Source organism: Cyprinus carpio, chromosome B18 (assembly GCF_018340385.1).
Source record: "Cyprinus carpio isolate SPL01 chromosome B18, ASM1834038v1, whole genome shotgun sequence".
Lineage (NCBI taxonomy): Eukaryota > Metazoa > Chordata > Actinopteri > Cypriniformes > Cyprinidae > Cyprinus > Cyprinus carpio.
In genome coordinates this window covers 222,890-238,223 of record NC_056614.1, presented here as the reverse complement: position 1 = coordinate 238,223, position 15,334 = coordinate 222,890, and the positions used below count along the sequence as shown (strand labels likewise).

At 40.7% G+C, this 15,334-nt stretch overlaps 1 protein-coding gene and 1 non-coding gene across 2 annotated transcripts in view; one reads left to right on the top strand and one right to left on the bottom strand.

Annotated features, from left to right (window-relative positions):
* Positions 1-15,334, top strand: part of LOC109099310 (reelin-like) — a 68,688-nt gene that overhangs the window by 43,137 nt on the left and 10,217 nt on the right. The window contains exons 40-53 of the mRNA XM_042743366.1: positions 67-235; positions 1,267-1,407; positions 1,482-1,659; positions 2,316-2,509; positions 2,904-3,154; positions 5,646-5,800; positions 5,935-6,149; positions 6,508-6,685; positions 8,446-8,621; positions 10,296-10,402; positions 10,502-10,744; positions 13,207-13,382; positions 13,947-14,020; positions 14,395-14,556. Of these exons, the coding sequence (XP_042599300.1) occupies positions 67-235; positions 1,267-1,407; positions 1,482-1,659; positions 2,316-2,509; positions 2,904-3,154; positions 5,646-5,800; positions 5,935-6,149; positions 6,508-6,685; positions 8,446-8,621; positions 10,296-10,402; positions 10,502-10,744; positions 13,207-13,382; positions 13,947-14,020; positions 14,395-14,556 (2,419 nt within the window). The remainder of the gene's footprint in view (positions 1-66; positions 236-1,266; positions 1,408-1,481; positions 1,660-2,315; positions 2,510-2,903; positions 3,155-5,645; positions 5,801-5,934; positions 6,150-6,507; positions 6,686-8,445; positions 8,622-10,295; positions 10,403-10,501; positions 10,745-13,206; positions 13,383-13,946; positions 14,021-14,394; positions 14,557-15,334) is intronic.
* trnaw-cca lies at positions 12,032-12,103 on the bottom strand. The gene has a single exon. It is a non-coding gene; the product is annotated as a tRNA-Trp (tRNA).

Here is a 15,334-nt window from a genome sequence, read left to right as displayed (position 1 = left end):
GCGTGCACTTCTGTTTTTGTCATGAATAGAAGGGTTTTCCTCTGACTGCTATTCATGTGTCTGCAGCGGTGGAGCTGGAGTACTCTTTGGATCTGGGTCTCACGTGGCTGCCGCTGGTCAAGGATTGTTTACCCACAAGCCCAGATTGTTCTTCATACACACTGCAGAGATTACTGGTGTCAGATACTTACAACAAGTGGGGCAGAGTTACATTACCCATACCACACTACGCCAGGTAAGCCCCCACCCACAATATTTTCCAGTTTATCACTGTAAAGCTGCTTTGAAAAAATCTGTATGACGTGAGACTTTGACTTGACTTGACACCTGCTTGTAAATCAAGTAAGGAATAATTGACGACAAGGCATTCAATTATTGTAAAATAATGCAGAGGAGGTAATGCTGTTACACCTCAGGTGTGCATTATTTTTCAATCATTCAAAGGACCAGAGTCAATTATTCCACTTATAATAATAATAATAATAATAATAATAATAATAATAATAATAATAATAATAATAAAAATTAGTTACATTTTATATAGTGCTTTTCTGGGTACTCACAGCGCTTCACATGAAAGCAGGGCAATCTCATCCACCACCATTTTTACTTTACATCATTTACTTATACGACTGTTACAACCCCTCAAGACATTGTTCAGATAGTACTCATTTCTTACGCATCTCATCCCAAGCCTCTGTTTCTAAATTCAATGCATCATTTTAGAGTTAGTGTCATCTCTCTATGGTGTTCGGCAGAAGCGTTTCTACTAATAGCAAAACTGTAAGTTTATATGCTTCAAGAAAAGCAACATTACAGACTCCATACTGTGCAATGTCATTTATCTTTTTAGTTGCAAAATATACTACTGAAATATTAATTTGCAGGGTTGACAACAAGGTGTGTGTGCTTGCAGAGAGCGAGAGCAGGATAAAGAAAGTGTGCTTTGCATGGATAATAAAAGGTCATTTACTTGGGAAAACATGGAAATTATCATTTTTAACCCTTTTTAATCACTTGTTTGCTGTGATCAGTGTCTTTGGTTCTTTTTGGTTGTTTTGTTTTCTGTTTTCAAAGGCTGTAAATAACCTTTGAAATTATTGAAATTATCGGTCAACAGACCGAGAACTACTTCATAGCTGCGCGTTTCTTGGAAAGACATTAGAATATTCATCAACCAATGAGAATCAAGTATTCAGCAGCCCGTGATATAATGACTTCTAAGAATGGAAAGGTATTTCGTTGTCTTTTGTGTCAAACGCTCAGGTCCACAGCCACGCGCTTCCGCTGGTTCCAGCCGGCGCCGTTCGATAAGCAGCAGACGTGGGCTCTGGATAACCTGTACATCGGTGACGGCTGTCCTGAGATGTGCTCCGGCCGCGGCCGCTGCAGACAGAGCTCCTGTGTGTAAGTCACTCTCACCTTCACCACGTAATGCCTGCTGTAAGTCTTTCCTGTTCCTCACGGCTCTTGTCTTTCAGATGTGACCCTGAGTGGGGCGGCGAGTTCTGCGATGAGCCGCTGGTCTCTCTGCCCGCTCAGCTCAAGGACAGTTTCAGTCGAGCTCCAGCGCTCAATCACTGGCACCTGCTGACCGGCGGCAAGATCAGCAGCGTCTGTGGAGCCGTGGCCTCAGGATCAGCGCTGCACTTCAGCGGGGTAAAACCATCCATCCTACAGTCTCTGTTTCACTTTGAGTGGTTTCTCACATTTACAGTGATTCACAGTCCTTAAATGACACTTTTGCAGCATGAAATCATAATATAATGAAGGCAGTTTACTAACTATAGATAAAAACTAAAAACAAAATATCCAATATCATCATAAATATTCCAGCTCCCAGAGTTAATACTGAGAACAACCGTTGGCAGAGCTTTTTTCCTGAAGATTATGTCCCAGGAGTCTTAGGATTGCAGCTTGTTTTTTGTATAGTTGGCCCATCTATTTTTCATTCTCTCTTTATGAGTTTCCCACCCCTGCTGTCTTTCACCGTAGGGATGCTGTTCTCACTGCGATGTGAGTTTAACAATGAGGCACAAAAGCTCAATTTTACTTTCATCAGACTGTGAAATCTTCCTGCAGTTAGCTGTCTCTCAACTGCCTCTAAGCAAACTGCATCTCAAATATCATGAGTTTATTCAGCAAACCTTTCCATGAAAATCATTCGTTGAAGCAAAATCTGTCTCTGTCTAGCTTTCTGTCCTCATACCTGTCCGTTGTAGTAATGTTTCAGTATAGGTGAAAGTATTGGTACAGATCTGTTTGCGTAAGCGATGGTAGTTTTGTGTCATTGCTGTTGTTTGTCCAATGGCCAGAGCTGCTCTCGTCAGCTGGTGACGGTGGATTTGAATCTGACCAGTGCTGAATTCATCCAGTTCTACTTCATGTACGGCTGTATGATCGCACCCAGCAACCGTAATCAGGGCGTTCTGCTGGAGTTCAGTGTGAACGCGGGGATCAGCTGGAACCTGCTGACCGAGATCTTCTATGACCAGTACAGCAAGCCTGAGTGAGTCTCTCTGCTAGCACTCTGATCTTCTTGATTTGAACAATACCTAGTGATTCTTACAGTTCCCAGATCGACCCTTCACTCCATGCATACTGTACAAACTGTACAGATGTCGTGTAACTGAAGTCTTCTCACTCAATTAAACATGTGACACCTTATAATGTCATCAGGCAACCGTGCAGTGTAGTACTGTTTGAAATCCTTACATGATACACAGTGTTTTTCAAAATAGTGCATAGTGCACAGTAATCATCATGCTACTGTTCTATTCTGAGCACAGAGTAACAGGAGGGAAGAGCAGAACTGTTTTTAACTTAATGAATTAAAGGTCCTCTGGCTGAAGTGTTCAGCTCTGGTGCATTCACACTGTAACTGTGAAGGTTTTCTGCTGCAGGTTTGTGAATGTTCTGCTGCCCGCTGCTGCGCGGGCCATGGGCGTCCGGATCCGCTGGTGGCAGCCGCAGCATGACGGGGCCGATCGGAGCGACTGGGCTCTGGATAATGTGCTGATCTCCGGCTCAGATGCTCACGCTCAGATCTCAGACACGTTTGGAGGAGCGGCGCTGCCCAGCCACGAGAGAGCACCGGCTGACGGCACACACACACGACACAGCGGCTCATCCACCATCCACGAGGAGACCATCGGTACTAGATCACGTCTACACACACACACACTTCAGCAGCTCAGTCTCCTTCCACGAGCAGACCATCAGTACGAGAGACTTATAAACACACACCTTACAAGGGATCAACCAAAGTTTGCCCTTTTACACTGCCCTCCACTAATATTTCCACCCTTGGTAAATATGAGCAAAGGTGGCTCTGAAAATAAATCTGCATTGTTTATCCTTTTGATCTGTCATTCAAAAAATTCACAAAATTCTAACCTATCACTGAAGTAAAACAACTGAAAGTGGGGAGAAAATCTCATGATGAAATAAATGTTTTTCTCCAATGCATGTTGGCCACAATTATTGGCACCCCTAGAAATTATCATGAGTAAAATATCTCTGAAGTATATTTCCATTTATATTTAAAAAATTTTAGCATACCAGGGTGACTAGGAGCATGAAATTGTCCAGCCATGACCTCTGTTCCACTGGATTATAAATATGAGAAATACAAAGGCCCTCAATCATCCATCACAAGTAAGAGTAAAACCAAAGAATATAGTTCTGATGTGCAGAACAAGATTGTTGAGCTTCACAACATAGAAAGTGGCTATAAGAAAAGAGCTAAAGCATTGAAAATCATTTCCACCATCAGGGTAATAATTAAGAGGTTCCAGTCAACTAAAGATATAACAAATCTGTCCAGAAGAGGACGTGTCTCTATATCGTCCTGATGCACGCTGAGGAGGAGAGTTTGAGCGGCCAAAGACTCTCTGAGGACACAGCTGGAGAACTGCAGAGATTAGCTGAGTCTTGGGGTGTTGTTCAGGAGGGATTCAAGAAAAATCTCCACACTCATCCAAAAACAAACTCCAGCATATTCGTTTGTCAGACACGACTGGAACTTCAAATGGCACTGGCTTCTGTGGTCAGATCAAACATAAACCTGATGGGTTTAGTACAGACAGGGATAAAATGTACTCCATGCCCACGGTTAAATATACTGCTGGACCTTTAATGTTGTGGCCCTATATTTCTGCTGGAGGTCCTGGATGCTTTGTTCAGATGCATGGCATCATGGATTCTATCAAATACCAACAGATAAAAAATCTAAACCTGACTGCCTCTGTTAGAAATCTTATAATGGAGCATGGCTGGATCTTCCATCAGGACAATAATCCAAAACAAACATCACAATCGACACATAAATGTGTCACTGAGCACAAAATGAAGCTTCTGCCCAGTCCTGTGACCTGAACCCTGTAGAACATGAGTGAAGTGAACTGAAGAGAAGAAGCTGTGAATCTGAAGGATCTGGAGAGATTCTGGATGAAGGAATGCTCTCTGATCTCTTATCAGCTGTTTTTCAAACTCTTCAGGCATTATAGGAGAAAACTCGGGAAAGGACGTTGCAACATGAACTAGAGAAAGCATTTATTTCACAAAGAGATTTTCTCCCCACTTTCAGTTATTTTACTTCAATGATAGGTTAGAATTTTGTGTGCCAATATTAGTGGAGGGCACTGTATACAGAGGATAATGAAACTGAAATAATAACACTGCTGCTGTTCAGCTACATATAATGTTTTGATACTATTTCATTTTTTAAATTTAGTTCATATTTCAGTGTAATTTGAGAGATTCATTCGCTGAATGAATTTAGTGCCAAAGCAATGGAAATAGTCACAGTTTAGCCACATACAGTCAAACCTAAATTTATTCAGACACCTTCAACACTTCTCACATTATCACAGTTTACTCGCTATAGTTTAGAAAATGGTAATAAAATATGACTAGAACTCAGAGTTAAACTGTGTCAGAACAGATTCATCTTGATAATGTCAGATAACTTTGATAGAACGGTATGTAATGAATTAGACTGTCAGCTGTTAAATTCAGGCACACAATTAGATAATACCAATTTAGCTCAAACAATTACCAAGCACTGCTTCATTTTGTTCAGTCTGTGGAGTACAGAGATCACATTAGCAATTAAAGAAAAACATGCTCAGGTCACAGTGTCTGAATCATTTTTGATCCCAAATTTCACTGTTATTCCACTGTGTGAAGAATTTCTGGGTATAATATGTCACAGTTTACTTTATTTTGCTATCCTCGCTTACATAAATGAACTACAGTGTCCTGCACCCGCTAGTAAAACAATCTCAAAAACTGTATCTGCTGTCAGAATAATTTTTGGTTTGACTGTAGATGGTGTTGTGCTCACTGTGTGAAGAGTTCTGAAAAAATGTACCTAAATATTGAGAAATGGGTCAAAAAAAGGAAAAAAAAAAACCTAATAGTACAGTGCATGTTTTATTTATTTATTTTTACATTTTATTATTATTATTATTTTTAATCAAGCCATCAAACTATTGCGCTGTGTTAAATATCTATGTGGGTGTTTGTCTTTCTAAATCAGTTTTCCGTGTGCAGTGCAAACGTCCATCAGTCAAAGACACAAGATCACTGTAAGCGTAACTCATCCTTCTTTTCTATATTCATCTGAATTTATTTGATTTCAGTGAGCGATCACTGGCTGTTTTCTGAGGACTGCTCCGTGAAGCGTTTCTGCAGCTCTCCAGACGGTGTCATGGTGTGTGGCAGCACTGATGGACAGGAAGTTTATGCTGTTACACATGACATAGTTCCTGCCAAAGGCTGGGTCATGCAGTTCAAGGTAAACTCTCGCTGATGAATGCATGCTCTCCATCAGTCACTCATTTGTTTAGGTATCGCTTCTATGATGGGTTGTAGTCATAGACTGTGATTATTCGTGCATGCAGATGGATGATTATGTGTGTTGTTTGTCAGATTGCGGTTGGCTGCAGTGTGCCGGAGAAGCCTGCAGAGAGACAGGTTCACGTTCAGTACTCTGTGAACTTCGGTGTGACCTGGAAGTACCTGGTGCCTCAGTGTTTACCTGCAGATCCTCGCTGTGCCGGACTGGTGTCGCAGCCGTCTGTGTTCTTCCCGGCCGACGGCTGGAAGCGAGCAGTTTATCCTCTACCAGACGGTCTCGCAGACACGTGAGACATCGCAGACACTGCTTCATACACGAAGATGAAATCAGCTGCTGAGTTCTTCCAATGCTAGAGTCATTTCTCCAGGAGATGTAGTGCATTCAGACAAGAGAATAAACCAGTCTAACTCATATTCATCATGTCAGCAGAGGATAGGGAACAGCACACACACAGCATGATTCAGTTTATCATGGACAGATTCATGCAGTAGAAGTCCAGTCATCAGTATATTATTTGTAGCAATAGCCAACAATACATTGTATGGGTCAAAATTATCTAATTTTCTTTTATGCAAGCACACATGCAGAGAAGAGATTCTCTATAATCTTCAGGTGAGTGATGGATATTCTGGTGTCCTTCACAGAACGGTGCGCTTCCGCTTCTATCAGAGGCATTCAGATACTCAGTGGGCGGTGGAGAACTTCTACATCGGACCTGCTTGTGAAAACCAGTGTGGAGGTCACGGAGACTGTCTGGACCAGCACTGCCTGTGTGACCCGGGCTTCACTGGGCCCAGCTGCTACGCCAGCACCACGCTGAAGGTAAACCAGAGCACAGATGTGTAGTGTTGGCAGAAGTTCTGACTGCGGTACTGAAGATTTAAAAAAGTCCATTTCCCGTAAGATCTGAGTGCTGTTGAGCACTGATTGGTCATAGTATCATCAGATATGACTGTGATTGGCTTCATTGATCATCGCTTCACGCTCTTCACTGAGCAGAGCACTCACAGAAACACACGGGGGTGTTTGAAATCAGCGTCTATCAATCGATCTCTAATATATCTGCAGACAGACGTGGCTTTCAAACTAGGGTTTCCACCCTCAGCGAGGCAAAATAAGGGACACCCATTCAACCCCCCCCCCCCCAAAAAAAAAAACACCCCCCAAAAAAAACACCAATGACAAAAATAATCAGTGAGGAACTCATAGCTCAACAATAAACCATGAGAGAGCATGCTCAAGTATGTAAACTTGCAACAGAATACATTAATTTCGTTATTTTAAATTTGATTATTTATAATTATTAATTATTAAATTATTAAATATGGTCTAACAGTAAATATAATATATTGATTCATCTGTCTAATAATGTCTAAAAGTAAAATACTTATGTCTACCAAGCTTTGATAATGTAAAGAATATTGTGTTAACAGACTATCCAAATTTTAATAAAACAATATGCCTACACCTTTAGAAGCACGGATGTGTCTGTCAGTTTTAAGGTATGGTGGTTCACCCAAAAAATCACAATTCTGTCATAATTTACTCAGGTTGTTCTAAACCTGCATAATGTTCTTTCTTCTGTTGAACACAAAAGAAGTGGGTGTGTAAGCGATGACAAATTAAAATTTTGGGTGAAATATCCCTTTAAGTCAGACAGTCCAATGTGAGCAAGTGAAAGGCGTCTCTACAAACTGTGCGTTCATCATTAATAACCGGACAGACCCACTGATAACTTTCCCATTCAGCCTTGCATCTGGAGAGACTAGTGTTCAAAGGGCAGATGTGAGCTCCAGATGTTTTAAGCCGTGCAGGTTCAGCGCATGCGGCTTTAACGGTTTGTGTTCTGGAGACTCCGTCGCTGTGGAAAGAAAGAAAGATGCCAAAATCACGTGCAAATGAGCTTCTCTAATACTTCTTATGAAATTGATTTCATTTTAATTGTTATTAGTATTATAAACAGTGCAAAATACTTATTTGTTTAATGAAATATGTGTTGGCCTGTAAAATATGGGACAAATCGCGCCCCGTATTGATTTGATACAGGACACATCGTTTACCTCTAAATACAGAACAGTTCTGTATTTTAAGGGACGTGCGGCAACCGTATTCTGGATAAGACAACATTATGATTAATGTATTTACATGAGTTGCTTTTAGAATATTCCTTTCATGTTCCTGTTTTACATGTTATAGTACATACATTCATTACGTCCTCTCCAGAATTTCACGTACAAACATTTACTTTGTATTCGTTATTTGACGAAAGCTTCAAGTGCAGGTAGTTATTTGTCATGCTATTCGTCCAAACACACGATGGTGCTGCTGAAGACATGATCTTTTGTTTGCCATCAAACGGTTGACCACTGCAGTGTGCAGTCCTACACGACGGTAATCGTGTGATTAAGGTGTGTACTTCTCTATACTGCACCCTGACCTCAGCAGTGCTAAAATCTTAGCGGGAAATAGACGTTTTTTAAAACTTCAGTACCGAATGGTATCACGGTCGGTTCTTTTGACAGCACTACAGACATGTGAACACGAGCTCCGCAATCATCAGGCTTTCCCTGTGTCCCCAGCAGGCGTCGCTGAAGGAGCGCTTTGACTGGGACGGGGCCCGCGGGCCGCAGTGGCAGGTGCTGGAAGGAGGACACCCCTGTACCGACTGCAGGGTGCTGGTGGAGGGAACCGCTCTGTACTTCAGCGGTGCAGAGGCCAGACAGGCGGTCACTAGTGATCTGGACCTGCGTGGGGCGAAGTAACTACACTGAGCATTTTCCTCTCTCAGTTCTGTTTCTAATACTGTATGTCTAACCCTTTACGGTTTCACAGACATCAAAGGCCTTTAAGCCGTGCTCACGCTAGACTTTGAGCATGCTGCAGCGGTCAAGATATGACGTCACGCTGTGCAGCATCTTTTAAAAACTTTTTGAAATTCAACATAACAAAATTATAATACATCTAAAATGTAAAACTATACAATCTACTTCACTTTCCTACAGCGCTGCAGTTTTAAATTTCTGTTCTTTTAATTGAGTCACGAGGTCAGTGATCTGCTGTTGGTCACACGGTGTCACGTGATGTGAGTTCACAGGTCAGAGTTCACCAAGCTTTTGAACTTTGGAACGTACCAAAATTCAGAACTTTCCGCACGAGTTTGTGTTTCCGGTCTGACGCATTCGAATGCGTATGAATAGAAGTCAATGGACGAAAAGTGCAGTGTCACCGCACCTTTATTCTGCAGGCCTCAGAGAGACCCCTAACTCTTAATGTAGCTGAGCACCTCAACTCTTTAATCCCAGCTAACAATAACATCAGTGTCCCAGAACACACTGCAACGTTTTTGGTTAGACAGAAACATGTTCTTTTGACACATTCTTTATTAAATGCTGTATTAGGTAATGATTTAAACAGAAGAAACAGGATGTTGCATTGTTTTGCTTCTTCCTGTGCATGAGGGTACATAATCTAAGCCTTTATCATTCTAATTTAGAGATGCTCACTTGAACTGGTTAACCGTTAACCAACAGTAAGAATTTTGACCGATTAATACAATTAGTTAAATGGTGTAAAAAGTCATTTATTTATTGTAATTTATCAAGATATTTTTAAACGTTTGCTGCATGGTTAAAAAATACACTACGCGTATACAATAAAATTGCGTGTGAGAAAAAGAAAAACAGGTCTAAGTCGTGTATAAATCTCATTTTATTATTTCATTCAGAAATAGGCCTAATGCCAACGTCAAATGTTTACAAACATTAACATAGCTAGCCTATTTTAGTTCCCCTCACACCACGACAAATCCTTTCAATTTAACAGTATTCAGAGAATAACAAGAATGAAAAACATAAGAAGGACAAGACAAAACGAATTAATGTAGGCTAAAAATAAATAAATAAATAAATAAATAAATAAATAAACATTGGGTCTCTCATTCAACACAAATCTAAATGTTTCCTTATTTGCGATGAATTTGAATGCAAAAATATTATTTGGGCTAGTATGTAAACCTGGTTGTGTACTTCACTCACATTCCAATATCCACGTAAAACAAAATGTGTTTGGCACAACATCACATATATATATATATACAGTATAGCCTAGCTTGTGTTTTTCTCCGCTCTGAGAAGCGCTGTGACCATGTGAATTATCATGTTCTGTTGTTTCTGCTTTCTGAGCATGTAAAATTAATCCCTGGAAGACAAATGTTGGTATTTTTAATGGGCCACAGACACGTATCCTTTCTAATTTAATTCAATTCTAATTTAAATTGTCGGTTAATGGTTAATAATCGGCTAAAGAGCATTGGTTGTCAGTTAGGAGAAATATCCGAAATTAACATCCCTTTTCTAATTAAATGCAATTCTCAGTCCAGCCCAAATCTGTGTGTACCCTCATATTAGTAACATGTGCCTGTGCTGCCGTTCAGGTTTGTGGAGTACTGGGCTAAAATCGGCAGCGAGGAGAACGTAACTGTGTGTCATCGTCCAACCTGTCGCAAAGAGGGTGTGTTATTGGATTATTCTATTGATGGAGGTATGTTCTTCATTAATAACACAAATGTAAAATCATTCTCATCTTTCCTTTCATGAAGACACGAGTCGTATAAATTGATGGAGTTGTTCTCTCTGTAAGGTGTGTCTTGGACGTTGCTCCATGAGATGGACTATCTGAAGTACATATCAGTGAGGAGAGATTACATCGTGCTGCCGGAGAGAGCCCTGACCAACGCCACCCGTCTGCGATGGTGGCAGCCGTTCTCGCTGCTGTCGGGTCTGGTGCGGTCGAGTGCGGAGCGCGCTCAGTGGGCTTTAGACAACATCCTCGTGGGAGGCTCTGACATCAACCCCAGCACCCTCCTGGACACCTTTGATGAGGGTGAGTCACGGGTTACTGCACTATCATCAGTGGCATTGTGATATCCTGAAGTCTGCAGCAGTGAAACATGATCCTGGAATCGTGAAAAAAAACATAGGTGGCCCTATCATACACCCGGCACAATGCAGCGCGAGTGTTTTTGCTAGTTTCAGCACAACACAGTTCTCATTTCCCCGTCCTGCGCCACGTTGTTTAAATAGCAAATGCATTTGTGCCCATTTGTGCACTCAGGGGCGTGCTGGTCTGAAGACGAGGTGTGCTCACGCACATTGCTGTCGTGTTGCTATTTTGAGGAACTGAAAATAGACTGCACCATAGACCAACTCAAACCTGGTCTAAAGTCTGGCGCAATGTTTTTTCTGTGTCATTTAAAAAGCGCATTAGTATAGGTGGGTCCACAACGCGTACACACTGCTTATTACACACACAGGGACGCACAGCAGCACACAAACATGCCAAATGTTACTGTGTAAAATAATATTATTGTGTAGGCTGCACAAATATAAAAATGGCTACATGTCATAATGGATAGTCATCGCATGTATCAGAGTTAGGCTATCTATTTGCTCGCGCATGAGCAGCACAGCAAAACCTCCATAGAACTATCACAAATTTGCAAATTCTGACGTGTAAATAGCAAATCCGTCATGGAACGAGCACAAATGTCTCTTAAAGGAAATGGGAGATGACACTCTGATTGGTTTATTGCACTCATTAAGAGAATAGGGACAACCCATTAAGACCATGCGCCTGGGTGCGCCAACCGTTTTTCCGTCATTAAACTAGCAAAAGTGGATTTGGAGACGCCCTGAGTGCACCTGTGCCGTGCGCTTTAGATTATGCACTTAGATCGTTAAAATAGGGCCCAGGATTTTCTTGAGCTAGCAGGGATGTAACAATATTATCAATACTGCGATAGCAAAACTGTCTTTATATTAGTGAAAGTGACATACAGCCAAGTATGGGGACCCATACTCAGAATTGGTGCTCTGTATTTAACCCTTCCAAAGAGCACACACACAGCAGTGAACACACACACACCGTGAACACACACACGCACACACACCGTGAACCCGGAGCAGTGTGTATCATTTATGCTGTGGTGCCGGGGAGCAGTTGGGGGTTCAGTGTCTTGCTCAAGAGCACCTCAGTCGTGGTATTACCGGCCCAAGACTCGAACCCACAACCTTAGGGTTAGGAGTCAAACTCTCTAACCATTAGGCCACGACTTCCCCCTAAAACACTTGACGTCTGACTTCACACTTTTGACACCAAGTAGAGATGCCTTGACCCCGACGTGATTTGAACACACAACCTTCTGATCTGGAGTCAGACGCGCTACCGTTGCACCACGAGGTCTCACATTTTAGTGCGTTAGTGAGATTTTAGTATTATTAAGGTCACATGACGATTTGAAACTATAGGTCTTCCGGGCAAAATAAAAGTTTTGTAAAATATATTTGTTTTGGGCCATTATGCTTTGGCACAGTATCTGTCAAACGCACTAAAACAGAAAGCACAATATGGCTACATCGCTTCATCAAGTCTGTTTTTGATGCGTGTTTCAAAGCGAAGCACACACTTTGTTCAGACGATCAGCTCGTGATCCGGTGTTTTCCGCGTCTCAGAGCCGCTCCGTTCACACTGACTGTATGCAGTCAACTCCTTTATTTCATGTGCTGTGAGTTTAGGAACACAAAAGCCACCAGTTATGCTTTATTTTCTCGGCAGGTGATTACGGCATTTCTCTAGATTAATAGTGAGATGTGTTTTTGTAAACCTGTTTCCACTGAAGCTGGAGATTTCCTTCAAAATAAAAGCTCTGCTGCCATTTTCATCCAAATAAAAGCTTAAAGTGCAGCATGAATTGCTGACAGCTAGTGGTTTAAATGCAGTCCAGATTCTAAATATCTCTTTCAAGTGTAGAAATAAGGAAAGAAGTATTGTAATTTCCCTACTGTCCTGTAAAGCAAAATTAATATACCTATGAAATATTAATTTTCATTTATTTGACAGAGCTGTTGTTTTATGGCTTCTGCTGTCATTGTTATTGTTATTGTTATTATTTTAATTATTATTATTATTATTATTATTATTATTATATTCTAATTTGTTTGGCTTTCTAAAACGCCAATGTGAATGTAACTTAGACTGAGACACTATACCACAAATAAAAAGAGGGTTGAATCCCGCTTAAAGTTCAGGTACAAGTCAATTCACTGACTTTTTTCTGACTTAAGTTTTAAGAACATGGGTTGGAGCTTTTAATTTTGAAGTCTCAAGGTGCATTAGACAGAATAATTTAAATTTAAAATGTACAAATTCTTCATTTGTCTTTTTTTGTATTATTATAATTTTTTTTAATATTGCAATAATATCATATCATGAGATTTTGAAATTGTGACATCCCTGTGAGCTACTGTCCATATAATAGAGCTGCACTAATGTTCTTCTTCCTCCAGAGGGCGTCTCTCACGAAGAGAGTTGGAGCTTCTATCCCAATGCTGTCCGTACGGCCGGCTTCTGCGGAAACCCGTCGTTCCACTTGTATTGGCCCAACAAGAACCAAGACGGGTCGCACAACATCCTGGCCACCCGTGAACTCATTGTTCAGCCTGGATACATCTTACAGTTCAAGGTTTGAGCACAGGATGTTTGAGATCATGAGCAGCGCTAAGGAGGCTGAAGCCCCGAATGTTTTATTACCAAGCACTGTACGCATCATCACTGAATTTTCATGCGCATTAAAATCATTTCTATAAGAACCGCAGATGTTCTCTGCATACCATTCTCTCGTTCACTCCAGTCATGAAATGCTCGAGGCTCGTACTTCGGACCGACAAGTAATCTGGCCAACCATTGATAAACAATTACAGCAGCTGTAATTTCATATTTCTATATTTCACTTTCTATAGTTAAAACATTAATCTCATAAAATTATTTATGTGCAATATATTTTTATGTGCAATGTAAATGCATGTACAAGTGCCAAAAATAAGTGTATGGAGCCCTGCATGTTTAATTATACTTACATTTATAGGTTTATGGTTATATAGGTCCATGTATTCATTTCAGACAATAATGGATGTCTCTGGGCTAAGACCCAGATATCTACTCACCCTACTACCGTCCCTGTTTGAGATCACTGAGTATTCACACAGAAACACAGATATACACTGACCCTGGTCTTTGTCCACTTTAGATTGTGGTTGGCTGTGAGGCAGACCGATGTGATGACCATCATTCAGTGCTTTTACAGTACAGGAAGGATGCCAGGTGAGAACAGCCGACCGATGTGCATGTGAAGCCCCCTTCACTCCTGCATTTTTGGAAGATTATCTGTATGTCTGTAACTTTTATTCATTGCATGGGTGTCCAATCCTGGTCCTGCAGAGCTGAGCTTCAACTAGTCCCAACACAACTACCTGGGAGATTCTAATAATCCTGCAGTACTTGGTTTAGGTGTGTTTAATTGGGGTTAGAGCTGAGCTCTGCAGGACAGTGGCCCTGAAGGCGCAAGATTGGTCACTCGGATCTATTGTTAAAGACCAGTGTTAATGGCAGTTATCTCATAAGAAAGAGAAAGGGCAGTGGAAAAAGAAAGGAAGTGGTAATATGTTGTCTAGTAATGAAGTTCCTTTCCTCCACAGGTCAGACGTGTGGCAGTTAGTCCAGTCCGCCTGTCTCCCTTCTACTGCCAACAATGTGGGCTGCTCACCTTTCCAGTTCCACGAGTCCACTATCTACAGTCCTGTCAACAGTTCAGTGTGGACCAGAGTCACCATTCTGCTGCCTGACCACGTGTCGTCTGGGTACAGGGTCCCTAAATGATCCCTTAAACAGTCTTTTTGAGAGGTTGCATTATAGGGATGTAACAATATCAAAATCTCACGATGCGATGATATCACGATATGAAGTCCACGATACAATATTTATTGCAATATAAAAAAAAAAAATATATATATATATATATATAGACAAATAAAGAAGAAAAAAAAATTGTACATTTTAAAGTTAAATTCTTCCATCTAATGCACTTAATGCAGAGTTCAAAATAAGAGCTCAACCTATGTTCTTAACTAAAAAAACTTAAGTCAGAAAAAAGTTAGTGAAGTGCCTTTAGTTGAGGTATACTGTCTCAGTCTAAATTACATTCACTCTGTTTTTAGGATGCCAAACTAATTAGAATATATTAATATTAACAATTTTATAGTCTTGTTATTCCTATGACAGATAAATATAAATTGCCATATATAGTAAAACAATTGCAATGTAAAATAAATGAAAATTAATATTTCATACCTATATTATTTTTGCTTTACACTACAGCAGGGAAATTACAATACTTCTTGCCTAATTTCTACACTTGAAAAAGATATTTAGAATTTGGACTGCATTTAAACCACTAGCTGTCAGCAATTCAGCAAAACTTAAAGTAATACTCCAGCTTCAGTGAAAACAGGCTTACAAAAACAAAAACGCATCTCGCTGCAAATCTAGTGAAATACTGTAATCTGTAACTGGTGTCTGTTGTGTTCCCAAACGCACACTAAACTCACAGCACGTGCAATAAAGGAGTTGACTGCATTC